The sequence below is a fragment of the Chenopodium album genome, chromosome 19, assembly GCF_948465745.1.
Source record: "Chenopodium album chromosome 19, dcCheAlbu1.1, whole genome shotgun sequence".
NCBI classification, from domain to species: Eukaryota; Viridiplantae; Streptophyta; class Magnoliopsida; order Caryophyllales; family Amaranthaceae; genus Chenopodium; species Chenopodium album.
In genome coordinates, this window is record NC_137852.1 from 10,608,623 (window position 1) to 10,622,498 (window position 13,876).

General features: G+C 34.1%; 3 protein-coding genes across 3 annotated transcripts; 2 read left to right on the plus strand and 1 right to left on the minus strand.

The window, feature by feature from the left end:
* Positions 1 to 482: 482 nt before the first annotated feature.
* On the plus strand, positions 483 to 2,559 carry LOC145594003 (putative disease resistance protein RGA3). The gene is made up of 2 exons (XM_081650351.1): positions 483 to 1,737; positions 1,880 to 2,559. Exons 1-2 carry the CDS (start codon positions 483 to 485, stop codon positions 2,557 to 2,559), a joined length of 1,935 nt encoding a protein of 644 aa, XP_081506477.1.
* Positions 2,560 to 9,271: 6,712 nt separating this feature from the next.
* On the plus strand, positions 9,272 to 12,855 carry LOC145594614 (putative disease resistance protein RGA1). Its single transcript, XM_081650937.1, has 2 exons — positions 9,272 to 12,176; positions 12,572 to 12,855. Exon 1 carries the CDS (start codon positions 9,318 to 9,320, stop codon positions 12,150 to 12,152), a length of 2,835 nt encoding a protein of 944 aa, XP_081507063.1. The 5' UTR covers positions 9,272 to 9,317; the 3' UTR covers positions 12,153 to 12,176; positions 12,572 to 12,855.
* A 307-nt stretch (positions 12,856 to 13,162) lies between these two features.
* Positions 13,163 to 13,621, minus strand: LOC145594004 (putative F-box protein At3g16210). Its single transcript, XM_081650352.1, has one exon. The coding sequence runs from the start codon at positions 13,619 to 13,621 to the stop codon at positions 13,163 to 13,165; it is 459 nt and encodes a 152-aa protein (XP_081506478.1).
* Positions 13,622 to 13,876: the final 255 nt, after the last annotated feature.

Genomic DNA, 13,876 nt, shown 5'->3' on the forward strand with positions numbered 1-13,876 from the left:
GTTAAATTTCCTACTAGTATTAGACATGGAAAGTGACTTGCCAAACTATTCTTGAATCTTGACTAAATCAAATTTTCCATGTCATTTTCTTGCCGTATTCCTTATACATACCAACCAACCTAGCAAGAGTAATTTCCTTATGTAATTTACTAGTAAGTTAACTCATTAACTTCTCGTTATAATTTGGATTCCTATTTGATTCAAACAAGCACTTGAAAGTTCTAAAACTTGACTACATGTGAACCAATTCGTATCAAAAGCCTAAATTAAAAACGAAAGTTCAAGGAAATCACAACTAACTTTCACCATTCATCTGTATCACTAATGTCAACAATAAACATGGAAAAGTCAAGCAATTACAACTTAATGGAAAGTGACTTAAATAATTGATGAGATGTCATTAAATATGAACCCCATTTTCACCATTACTTTACTATCACTCTAATTCTCCTTTTTCTCACTAAAATTTCTGCAAATCAAAAATGGACATTGGAACAATCATGTCTGTTGCTCAAACTTTGTTTGCAGCGTTGGATTGTGATCAACTCAAAGAAATCTGCTCCATTGCTGGCTACAAATCCAAACTCGATGAACTCCGTCGCACTGTCGTGCGAATCAAGGCTGTGCTCAAGGATGCTGAGTCCAAGCAAGAGTTGTCCGAGCAAGATCAACTCTATATTGAAGAACTCAAGGATGCTGTTTACGAAGCTGATGATCTCTTTGATGAGTTTGTCACTCTTGCTGAGCGGAAGCAACTCACCAAGGGTATCAAGGTTCGTGTCTTTTCTCTTTTTCGCATGTTTGGTACAGCTTACAATATGGCTCAAGGGGTTAAGAAGATCAAGAATAAGTTGGATGCTATTGCTTATAATAGTCAGTTCAGCTTAAATATTGTTCCTAAGCCTATTAAGAATCGAAGGCTTGAGACATGTTCTTATGTGTATGAAGATGATATCATTGGAAGAGAAACAGATTTAGAGAAGATTGTTGGTGTGTTGCTTGATTCTAATGTTCAACAAAATGTTTCTTTCCTTTCTATTGTGGGGATTGGTGGGTTGGGGAAGACGGCTCTTGCCCAGCTTGTGTATAACGATGTGAGAGTCACAACTGCATTTCCTTTGAGGTTGTGGGCTTGCGTTGCTGATGAAAATCAGGATCTGCTGGACGTAAAAGGGCTTCTCATCAAGATTCTAGCTTCAGCTACAGGGCATATGGTGGACGAGGGTTGTACCATGGATGGGTTACAAATCCAACTTCGAGAAAAACTTGCTGGAAAAAAATTCTTGCTTGTTTTGGATGACATATGGACCGAAAATCATAATTGTTGGCATAATTTGACACAATTTTTGATGGGAGGCCAGAAGGGAAGTTGGATTGTAGTAACTACACGTTCTAGGGAGACAGCGAGGATTGTTGGAGATGGTTTAGTGCACGATTTGCAAGGCTTGTCAAAGGAAAATTCATGGTGTTTATTTAGAAATGTAGCATTTGGATCACATCTCTCAAACCTTCCCAAAGACTTGGTTAAGATTGGTGAAGATATTGTTAAGGAATGTGCTAACGTTCCTCTTGCAATTAGAGTGGTGGGAAGTCTTCTCTATGGTCAAGATAAGCAAAAGTGGCTTTCAATTCAAAACTTGGGATTAGCACAAGTTAAAGAAAGCCAAAATAGCATCATGTCTATATTGAAGCTCAGTTACCATAAGCTTGAATCTCCGTTAAAGAATGCCGCGTTGGGCAAGGGAAGATAATTTCGCAAACTTTCTCCCTAATCTTGTTGAAATAAACTTTAATTATTGTCAAAAATTGCAGTATTTGGGACAATTTCGGCTTCCTCGATTGAAGATATTAAAGTTGTGTTGTTGTCCAAACCTTACAGCTATTTTGGAGTGTCCTGCATTGGAAGAATTAAAATTATCTTTATTCAATGAAAGATTGAAAATAATACCGATATCAGGGGAACCGGCAGCCTCATCTTATGAAATTGGTTCCAAATTAAGGAAGGTTGAAATCGACAACGTGGCATGGCTTAAGTCGCTGCCAATGAACTCTTTTCATGATGGTGCAAAACTTTTCATAGATGGGGACTACAAAGTGGAGTGTTTGGTAGAAGCTATGGAGGCATTTCGTAGCTGCTCGGCTTCCCTGAAATACTTGGAAATTAGAAATTGCTTCAACTTGAAGAGTGTAGTTCGTGGAGGTTTACAACATCTCTCTGCCTTGGAGCATTTAGAAATTTCCAACTGCCTTGGTTTGAGTTTATCAGAAGTAGAGAGAGTATCCTTTTGTCAATCCCTTCACATATTGAAATTATATTCTCTTCATCGGATGGTAAAAGTGCCCAATTGGATACAGTACTTCTCTTCCCTCCAAACTCTTCATTTTAACAGTTGCAAAAGTGTGGAATCAATGCCAAATTGGATGTCCCAACTCACCTCCCTTAGAGAGCTTGAACTCAGGAATTGTTCAACACAGCTGAATGAAAGATGCCGAAAACCAAATGGAGAGGACTGGCCACACATTCAACACATCCCTCAAATTTCTATTTTACTTTTTTGACTGAAATTATTAGCTCCTTTAGTTTCACTGTGATCAGGTATACTATCCAATATATTCATCAGTGTTGCACAATTAGTGTACCAATTGAAAAATTAGTATACTGTTGTTAGCATATATTGTGATATAGTCTCATTTGTATAGTTGTTATATTTGTTAGGTGTATATTTAGCTTTATATTTATCATTTAATTATAGCTAGTCAGTTTATATTCTTAGCCTAACATTACGCTTGTAATCTTGTATATAAGCCAAGGTTGCTTAATGAATTATTCAAGGAAAATACTTCTTTCAAGTGAATTTTCAGACAAGGATTGCATTGTTCTGTTAGTTTGTGAATAAAGCAGAGTCGCTAATTTACAATTACTTCCTAACAAATCTCAGCTATTTTAAATTAAGTTTTTCTAAGTCCTACAAATCTATGAGGAAATGGGTTCTTGTGATGGGTTGAAGTGCTTTAACCTAAATGAGCTGCTACTAACAGTTGAGATGCTGATGATTTAAATTACTTTGCTATTCTTCATACCAATGTTGTTATTCTAGTTACTTTGATGGGTAGGCCTAACCCAACTAGTTAGTTGCATGCTGTTATTATTCTTATAGGCCTAACCACCTCTCAATGCTTATAATGGTACTTGGAAGAGAGGTTCGAATTTTTCATTCCATGTACTTATGTTCTGTTCTTCTCGGTCACAAAATTAAGTGTCCGGGAAATTTTGGGCTTACATCTCAATCAAGGACCCTGCCTCAGCGATTTAGACCTATATGTTTCTTCAAGACGCTGTTGCTGATATTCTCCCATCAGAAACTTGTATACTTTTCAAACTTCAATGCATTTTTTTTTTTTTCTGATTAAAATGAGATTATATATGTAACTATGTTAGCTAAGTTTCTCTCATGTACTTTTTTATGTGATTCTAAAATTATTGAGATGCTAATGAATTTGCTTTGTTACTCTTCATATTAACGTTGTTATTCTAGTAATTTGCTCAAGGGGTATGACTAACTCAACTGTTTATTTACTTCTTGTTACTAACCTTACGATCAGGTCCTGATTTTTTTTTTTTTTTGGAGGCATAGTTTTGTTAAATATCATTAATTTTTCATTAGTAAAAAAAATTACGAAAATGTAATGTAAATGATGTGATAAATGAATTTTGGTTTCAAAAAAAAAAATGTGATAAATTGATTTCTAAAAGAAGATCTCCAATTCCCTTCAAATACCAATTGCACATTTTCTTGTTAATTTGATATCTAGATGATCGTGTCTTTAAATTCAATTAGATTGTCTTGAGAAGTTAAATTTCCTATGAGACATGAAAAGTGACTCACTCTATGTCAATTTCTGGACAGATGCTTATTTTCAAGAAAGTTAATTAACAGTTAAATAATTTATCTTTAAAAATTTGATTCCTTTTTTATTCAAAGAAACACTTGAAATTTCTTTTTCTTTAAATAAAAAAAAGGGATCAAAGGTATACCAAACATTATACAAATGGAGTACAAAAGAAAAAGAAAATGCATCTAGTCAACTAATTTTTTTGAAAAAAACCAAAACTTTTAATAAGGTTGGTCTATGTAGTACAATTGTGGTTCATAAATCAATATTGTACTCCATTGTGTGAAATTGTGAATAATTGACTGGACAAAAAAAAACAAGACGCTCGCTTAAACAGTAGAATTTGTTATATATATCCGGGTGTATCGTATACTCGGGGTCATTTGCTAATATAATTAACAAATGAATCATTAATATTTTTTCTCATTTGTTTATTGAATGAGCAAATGACTTTGGGTGTACATAATAGTCTCTCCTGAGACAGTAATGAAATAATTGAGATGTGCAAGATGACGACATAATTATAACTACCTTTATTTTTAACTTTTTTTTCTATTCTTCAAAAAAAAAAAGGGTTTTTCTAAGTTATGCTCTCAAACTTCCTCGGTTTCTAAGCTGTGCCCATGCTTTTTCAAACATCTAAGTTGTGCCCTCAACCTAACTAATTTTTATTAACAATAACCTTTAACGTTAACAATAACTTTTTTTTTTTATTTTATATTCTGATTTTTTAAATTTTTATTTTATATTCTGATTTTTAAAATTTTAAAACAGAAGGTTTTGTATGAGACCGGACTTACGTGAGACCGGGCTCAATAAAAAAAGTCCAACAAAAAGGCGCGGGCTAACTAAACCCGATCGCGAGGCCCGCAACACCAAATCCATGACAATAGTATTCTAATACATGACAATAATATTCTTATACATGACACTAATATTTTAATATCTGACAATAATATTCTAATACGAAGTACATGACAGTAATATTCTGATACCTGACAATAATATTCTTATACATGACACTACTATTCTAATATATGACAGTATTATTCTAATACATGACAGTATTATTCTAATACATGACAGTAATATTTTAATACATGACACTAATCTATAACTTTATACTAAAGGCGAAACCAGGAATGATACATGTCATCTCCTGGTTAAAAATTTTCCCTCCAAAAGTTTTTTTTTTTTTTGGTCAAAGCTTCTTAGAGAAGTTTTTAATACAAACTATTCAATAATATTTCACTTCCTATTTTATAAGTATATTCTATTTGTACACAATCAAACAAAGATATATATATAATTTTTTTTTATACAATATTATGCAATAATTGTTTTCTATCTATAACTTAATGATGTAATTCATAGTTATTTGGTATATATATTATTCGTTCTGTTTTATTTTTTACTTTTTTTTTATTTTTTTCTTGTGTGTGTTACGAGAGCCACAAGGGCGGGGGGTAAGAATCGATCCCAAGATCTCCTGGAACCGGGAGGAAGCTCTAACCACTTGAGCTATCCCTCACTCACATTCTCTCTGTTTTCTTTAGTGTGATCAATTTTTTAAATTTTTTTTGTAATTACAGAACTTTTATCCTATTTTGTTATTAGGTTTAATTTTTTAAAATTAAATAATAATGCTAAATTAATGATAAGTATTAAGTTTTAAAAATTACCGTGCATGGCACGGGAGTTAACCTAGTATTTTAATATCTGACTATAATATTCTAATACATGACACTAATATTCTTATACCTGACAATAATATTTTATTTCCCGACTAAAATTGTCTTATTCCTGATAAAAATTATTTTATTCCTTACTAAAATTTTCTTATTCCCGACTAAATTAATCTTATTCTTGACTAAAATTTTCTAATACCTGACAAATATAAACAACATTAATATTAATCTAATGCTTACAATACTAATATAATACGGAGTACCTGACAATAAACATTTAATACCAAACAATAAACATTTAATACCTGACATTATTTTCTCCTTCACCACTGACCCTCTTCTTCCATGGGTACAATATTTTTCTCTCTTCATTACATCATTGGAAACCCCTCCAAATTGGGATTTCCAACAGTAAATCAAATTGGAAGTGGGTAACGAGGGTACTTCTTATATTCTCAGAGAAGATTCTAGAATGACACATTGGAGTATAAGCAGCCTGAGCTCCATACTTACGGCAAAGCACCATAAACAGAAGCTCAGAGCAATCAACCATGGGAGCAACTACCAATTTAGACCGACCCAACTTCTTCCAATGGGCCTAAATCCTGTTTAATTCACTAATTTGGGTTGGAAAAAAAAATTTTGTTTATAGTCCAAATAAACTGAATTTATTATTATTATTATTATTATTATTATATCTCAAAAACAAAAGTCATACAACCTACAATAAATTAGTGGGAAGCCAAGATACAATCTGGGCCCCCACTCCTCTAGGTATAGCAGATCCTACCCTAGTGAAGATATGAGCTGCAGCACGAGCCCCAATGTCTTGCGTCGTCGAGAACCTCTTAATCCGCTTCAGTAACGCAACAGCCTCCTTCTCTAATTCCCCAAGCGAAGAAAAGGAGAAGGGGATGAAACCATATCCAATCGCCTGACATCAAGCTTCATACTTAACCCGCTTCCGATGAGCAGCATCAGCCACAACCCGCTCAGGAATAAAGTCAGATAGCCCTGACTGTGTCAAAGGAGAAGACCCTGTCAAATCAACACAGACATCGCGACCACGATCCCATGAATAAAGTAACACATCCGCAGGTTTGAGGGCCTCGTCGTTCCCTCCAGCCAACCCAATGTCAACCTCTTTTCTCGCTGAAATCCCAGAACGATAACAAACATCAACAAGGGTATCCCGAAGAACATTATGCAGATGTTTAATACCCACAATACCAGCACAAGACACCACGTGATCACCGAAAATATCTCCAGCAAAAACCCTTGAACAAGCAGAGCACGACGTCGAGATAGAGAACAATGGAACACCCAACCGATAGGACAACACACAGCGATAAGAAATTATTATTATTATTATTATTATTATTATTATTATTATTATTATTATTATTATTATTATTATTATTAAGTGCATATACCATTGATTCAGATGAGTGAAAACATAAATATATGTGTACCATATTTAACATATGTTAATAGTAGAAAGAAAAAAGACAAAGGTTTACTTATATTTATTTCATAAAAAATTTAAAATAAAATGATTTAATGAGTAATAATGATTTTACTTATAAATTTGTCTTAATCGTATATTTTTAACACTAAAAATAATAATGATATACAAAGTACTACTAGAAAACAGCCTATTCAGCTTAATTTCAGTTCAATTCAGCTCCTATCAGTCCAGTTTCTAATTTCCATATCTCATAAACAATTCATTTCATCTCTATTTAGTATAAATAGACGGTATAATTCAATTTAGTTAAGCTCCAATCAATTCAGTTTAATTTAGTTCAGCTCGATTCAGAACAGACCCTTAAACTTGCCTACAAAATTATACCAAAAACTACACAAAGTACAAAAGTAAATGCATCTAGTTGTCTAATTTCAGAAAGAACCAACAATTTCAAAAAAAAAAATAAAAAAAAAAATAAATAAAAAAAAATAAAAGGTTGGTCCATCTTGTACAATTGTGGTTCATAAATCACTATCGCACATTTGTACTCCGTGGTGTCTGGTGTGCAATTGTGAATAATTGACAAGGCAAGAAAACAAGATGCTAGCTGCCTAGCTGGGTCAGTGAGGAAATAATTGAGATGTGGAAAAGATATGCAATTACCATCTTTTTTTTTTTTTCTTCATATTAACCTGAATTCAAGTTGCTTAAAATTTAAAAGCCTATTAAAAGTTTGCTCCTTTCTTTTTTAAAGAGACTAGGATTCCAACCGTGGTATATAGCTAGCCTTTGCGAAAAATTATTATCGATTTTCTTTATATTCTATGCCGGTTTGTGTATAATATTTTATCAAAGATATTTGCATATAGACGATAAATGTGTTAGATATTGTGTATTTGTACAATGTTCTAAACTTTAGTTGAACTACTTTAAATTAACACGCACATAAAGCAACAATCTTTCGTTGTCTTGTTATTAATGTTATCATGTAATTAAACCATAAGGTTTCAAAAAAAATGTAATTAAACCATAACCCTTACATGGAGGTATAATGCGTGCAAAATTCATAATGTGTTTCTAATATATATATATATATATATATATATATATATATATATATATATATATATATATATATATATATATATATATATATATATATATATATATAGAGGGATACATTGTGATTTTTTTTTTTTAAATTAAAGTGCGTGTTTTGAAAACAACTACCTATTAAAATTTTTTTTTAAAAGAACTACCACAAAGTTGTAAAAAGTTTAAGTAGCACTACCACTTTAATAATTCCAACTAGAATATTCGGCATGTAGGATCTACTTTTTACCTTTACCTCATAAAATCATCATCTAAATTAACTAAATTACCCTTCATAAAGGTAAAAAGTGATAAAAAGTGAGACCCAAATACCGGAGATTTTAGCCAAAATTGTTAAAGTGGTAGTGCTAGTTGAACTTTTTATATCTTTGTGGTAGTTTTTTTTAAAAACATTTTTAATAGGTAGTTGTTTTCAAAACACGTGCTTTAATTGGTAATTATTGACAAAATTTCCTATATGTATCATTATTGTTTCACATAAACTCGGTATCTGAATAAAATTGCTTGGTTTAAATTCTATGAACCTATTAAAAGTGAAAGTTGGAAGAAATTACAACTTACTGAATACTACTCCGTACTCTGTAATAAAAGTGTCACCATTCATCAGTATTATCGCTGAAGAAGATGAAGCAATTACAACATGGGTGGTCAGTGACTTTATTGATTCAATAATTGTGATGTCAATAATATCAACCAATTATTGTACGGATCATTGCTCAAATACAATTACTTGGATGGTCTTTGTTTAACACCCCATTTTTACCATTACTTTTACTATCACTCTTCTCTTCTCCTCTTTCTCACACAAATTTCTGCAAATGGATGTTGGGACAATCCTTTCTGTTGCTCAAACTTTGTTAGCAGCATTGGATTGTGATCAGCTTAATAAGATTTGCTCCACTGCTGACTACAAATCCAAACTCAATGAACTCCGTCTCACTGTCAAAAGAATCGAAGCCGTGCTCAAGGATGCTGAGGCCAAGCAAGAGCTGTCCGAACAAGAACGGCTCTTTATTGAAGAACTCAAGGATGCTGTTTATGAAGCCGATGATCTCTTCAATGAGTTTGTCACTCTTGCTGAGCGTAAGCAGCTCAACCAGGGTATCAACGATCGTGTGCTTTCTGTTTTTACCAAGTTTGGTACTGCTTACAAAATGAGTCAGAAGGTTACGAAGATCAAGAGTAAGCTGGATGCTATTGCTTATGATAAACGCTTCAGCTTGAGCATTGATCCTAAGCCTATTAAGAATCGAAGGCCTGAGACTTGTTCCTATGTGTATGATGCTGATGATATCATTGGAAGAGAACCTGATTTAGAGAAGATTGTTGGTGTGTTGCTTGATTCTAATGTTCAACAAAATGTATCTTTCCTTTCTATTGTGGGGATTGGTGGGTTGGGGAAGACTGCTCTTGCCCAACTTGTGTATAACGATGAAAGAGTCACAACTGCATTCTCATTGAAGTTGTGGACTTGTGTCGCTGATGAGAATCAGAAGCTGCTGGATGTGCCAGGGGTTCTTGATAAGATTCTAGCTTCGGCCAAAGGTGAAAAGAAGATGAATGAGGATTTTACCATGGATACGTTGCAAAGCAAACTTCGAGAACAACTTGTTGGGGAAAAATTCTTGCTTGTTTTGGATGATGTATGGACCGAAAATTATGAGCAATGGCAAAATTTGAAGCAATATTTGATGGGAGGTCAGAAAGGAAGCTGGATTGTGGTTACAACACGCTCACATCGAACTGCGGAAATCATAGGAGACGGTCTAAAGCATGAACTAGAAGGCTTGTCAAAGAAAGATTCATTGTGTTTACTTAAAAAAGTAGCATTTGGATCAGAACACTCAAACCCTCCCGAAGACTTGGTCAAAATTGGTGAAGATATTGTAGAGGAATGTGCTTTTGTCCCTCTTGCAATTAGAGTGGTGGGAAGTCTTCTCTTTGGCCAAGAAAAAAATATGTGGCTGAAAATTCAAAAGCTGGGATTAGCGCAAATTAATAGAAGCGAAAATAGCATTATACCTACACTGAAGCTGAGTTACTATCAGCTTGAATCCCCACTGAAAAGTTGTTTCTGTTATTGTGCAGTGTTTCCTAAAGATTATGTGATGGAGAAGAATACATTGATAAGGCTTTGGATGGCACAAGGCTACATCCAGTTGAATGATGATCATCAAAGTCCGGAAGATCTTGGTGAGGATTATTTCTCGATCCTATTGCGGAGATGTTTCTTGCAAGACGTGAAGAAAGACAAAGAAGGTAATATTAAATCATGTAAGATACATGATTTAATGCATGACCTTGCTCAACAAGTTGTGGGAAAGGAGATTTGCAGAGTGGAAACCATGAATGGGGATGTAGATAAAAAAGTTCATCATCTCACTCTTATTAGACGTACAAAAAATTTCTCTTCTACTTATAATAAGAGCCAGCTACGTTCATTTCTTCATACTTATGGTCATGAGTATTTTATACCTGAAGAATTCAAGATGGATCAGCTTTGTGTGGCTGCATTAGTAGGTAATTGGAAGTATTTAAGGGCATTAAACTTGCCTTGTTCAAGAATCAAGAGTTTGCCGGGCTCAATAGGTGATCTGATACACTTGAGGTATCTAGACCTCTCAGACATTACAGGTCTGAAAGTTCTCCCAAGATCTATTACAAAACTATACAATCTCCAGACTTTAAACTTACGTGAATGTTGGAGTTTGAAAGAATTACCAAAAGATTTGAGTAAACTGGTTAAGTTGAGGGTCTTGGATTTAAAAGGTTTTTATAAATTTTATAAGCTGAGGCATATGCCAAGGGGCATGCGTAAGTTGAGTTGCCTTCACACTCTTAATTCGTTTGTGTTGGGAGACATGAGTTCAAGTAAGAATAGCTTACTTGAAGGGTTGGAAGATCTAAAAGCTCTAAGTAACCTGAAAGGTTCTCTTGATATCATTGTTCGATATATGAAGACAGGTTATAAAATAAATGGTGGAAAGGATGGTGGGTGCATGGTGAACAAGGAACATCTGAAAGAAGTGTTCATTGATTTCTCCAAGAATGGAAGAAAGGAGTATGAAGAAGCAATGATGGAAGAGTTGCAACCACATTTTAATCTCAAGAAATTTGATATGAAGGGATATCAAGGTGTGAGAATGCCAAGTTGGGCAAGGGACAATTATAACTTGGCAACCTTTCTCCCTAATCTTGTTGAACTAAGTTTTCGTGATTGTCATCAATTGCAGTATTTGGGACAATTAGGACTTCCTCAATTGAAAATATTTGAGTTGTATAATTGTCCACACCTAACAGCTATACTGGAGTGTCCTGCATTAAAAGTGCTAGTATTAAATTCATTCAATGAAAGATTGAAAATAATAGCAATATCAGGGGGAGAGGCCTCATCTTATGAAATTGGTCTCAATTTAAGGTATGTTAGAATCGACAATGTGGCATGGCTTAATTCGCTGCCCATCAACTCTTTTCATGATGGTGCGGAACTTTTCATAGAAGGGGACAAGAAGGTTGAAAGTTTGGGAGAAGCTATGGAGGCGTTTCTTTGCTTCTCGGCTTCCCTGAAAAAGTTGACAATTGCCAGATGCGACAACTTGAAGAGTGTAGTACGTGGAGGTTTAGAGCATCTCTCTGCCTTGGAGGAGTTAGTAATTGCTAATGTTTGCAATAATTTGAGTGAATCAGAAGAAGTAGAGAGAGTATCCTTTTGTCAATCCCTTCGCACATTGAGATTTTATTATCTTAGTGAGATGGTAGAAGTGCCGAATTGGATACAGTACTTGTCTTCCCTCCAAACCCTTCATATTGAAGCTTGCGAAAAAGTGGAATCAATGCCGAAATGGATGTCCAAACTCACCTCTCTTAGAGAACTTAGAGTCACGAAATGTTCAGCACGACTGAAAGAAAGATGCCAAGAATCAACCGGAGAGGACTGGCCCCGCATTCAACACATTCCTTCCATTGAATTCATGCACTGTGATTATTAGCTCTTCTGGTTTGCTAATTTTCAGGTGAACTATTCAACTTTTTCATCTCTTGTTAAATTAGTGTAACCAATCAAATTATTAGTGTATTTCTAGACTTAAAGATTGCATTGTTGTGTTAGTTTGTAAATGAAGAAGAATTACTAATTCCTGTTTTCTGTTATTTTCACAATCCTTTTTGCACACCACCTATTCGATGAAATGACTTCTCATACTACAAATCTCAGCTATTATAGTAATAGTTTTTCTTTCTCCTACGAAATCACGAATCTATGATGAAATGGGTTCTTGAGATGGATTAATTATATAGCCTTGTGACCTAGATGAGCATTGTCACCATTTTAAGTGATGTTCTTATTATAATATTTGAGAGTGACTATACTTGAGAATCTTGTTTTTAATTTTTATGTATTGATGCTCAGGTTTTTCTCATGAAGGAAATGGTGTCCAAGAATCTTGTACTTATATTTCAATCAAGGACCCTGACTCGCTATTTTCTTGAAGACGGAGTTGCTACTAGTCAGCCATTCTCCCATCAGAAAATTGTATTAGTACACTACTATCCAAATGTTGGTGCAATCTTTTCATTTTTCTTCTTTTCTGGGTAGATTGTAAAATTGAATGAGATTATGTCATAAAGTTTTTCTCATGCACTCTTGTGTGATTATGAAACAGTTGAGATGCTAATGAATTTAATTTATAATTCTTCATACTAATGAAGTCATTCTAGTAATTTGCTTCAATGGGTAGGACTAACCCAACTCATTATTTGCTTGCTGTTATCATTCTTACAACCTGAAGGTCCATGAGGTTCGTTTTGTTTCTAAACCATATTGGATATGCAGCTGTGTTGCGTAATGTGAAATCGAGTCTCTGCCAGCTTTATTAGGCTTTTAGTGTTGGTCAGAGGCATCAGTCCTGCCTATCGTGTTTTTATTTTTAAAATTTTTATTTTGATGAGAACTTGAGAAGCATCTACAAACATTAACAAATGCTTCAGTACAGTGAGGCTTCTAGCCATGCTTCTTATAATTTTCAGCATAAGAAATGTTAATAACCTTATAATCATCATTAACTGAATCATACCCAAGTCCACACATTGTAATGTTATTTTTAAGAGCAAAAGGTGAGATAGGCAACTCCTTCATGGCTGTCGTAGTTGGATTTACTAATAACCACGTCTTAAATGGTTCATTATGCAGCAATATCAACCTATCACAAGAGGCAACATTACTCCTTTCGGTCAAAATATAAATGCGATCACTGAGATTAAGCTTGCTAGCAAAAACAGTGATTTCTTCACTCCTGTAGTGGGCATTTTTAAAATGGACAGAATAGAAAGATGAGGCAGAGTCATTGGAAACAAAGAGGAGTGAATCTTGTGTTGTTGGGATATGTTTGATTCGATTTAGGTGGGTTTTGATGAAATGGGGTTGTGAAAGAAGAGACTTCCATGGCTTCGACACACACATCTCCCGGTTGATTTTGAAGGTAGCAGGGAGAGTATGTTGACAATGATGTCTTGTGGAAGCACCTCCATGTATGCTGGCTATTTGGACTTTTTGGAATGACAATCAGAGGCTCCAGAGGATTCAAATATAATCAAAGAAGATTAATTAGAGCATTTAATGGATTGCATTTGAAGCTAATATCAATTCCCAGTGTTGGTAAAACACTTAAAATACTCAGTATTAATTTAAAAGAAAAATAAATAAAAAGTATTTACA

What these genes read in the sequence shown, in the direction of transcription:
- LOC145594614 (XM_081650937.1), top strand. Translation starts at nt 9,318, where the DNA reads ATGAGTCAGAAGGTTACGAAGATCAAGAGTAAGCTGGATGCTATTGCT.
- LOC145594003 (XM_081650351.1), top strand. Translation starts at nt 483, where the DNA reads ATGGACATTGGAACAATCATGTCTGTTGCTCAAACTTTGTTTGCAGCG. An exon ending in GTTAAAGAATGCCGCGTTGG is followed by an intron (nt 1,738 to 1,879) that starts GCAAGGGAAGAT and finishes CAAACCTTACAG; the next exon opens with CTATTTTGGAGTGTCCTGCA.
- LOC145594004 (XM_081650352.1), bottom strand. Translation starts at nt 13,621, where the DNA reads ATGTGTGTGTCGAAGCCATGGAAGTCTCTTCTTTCACAACCCCATTTC.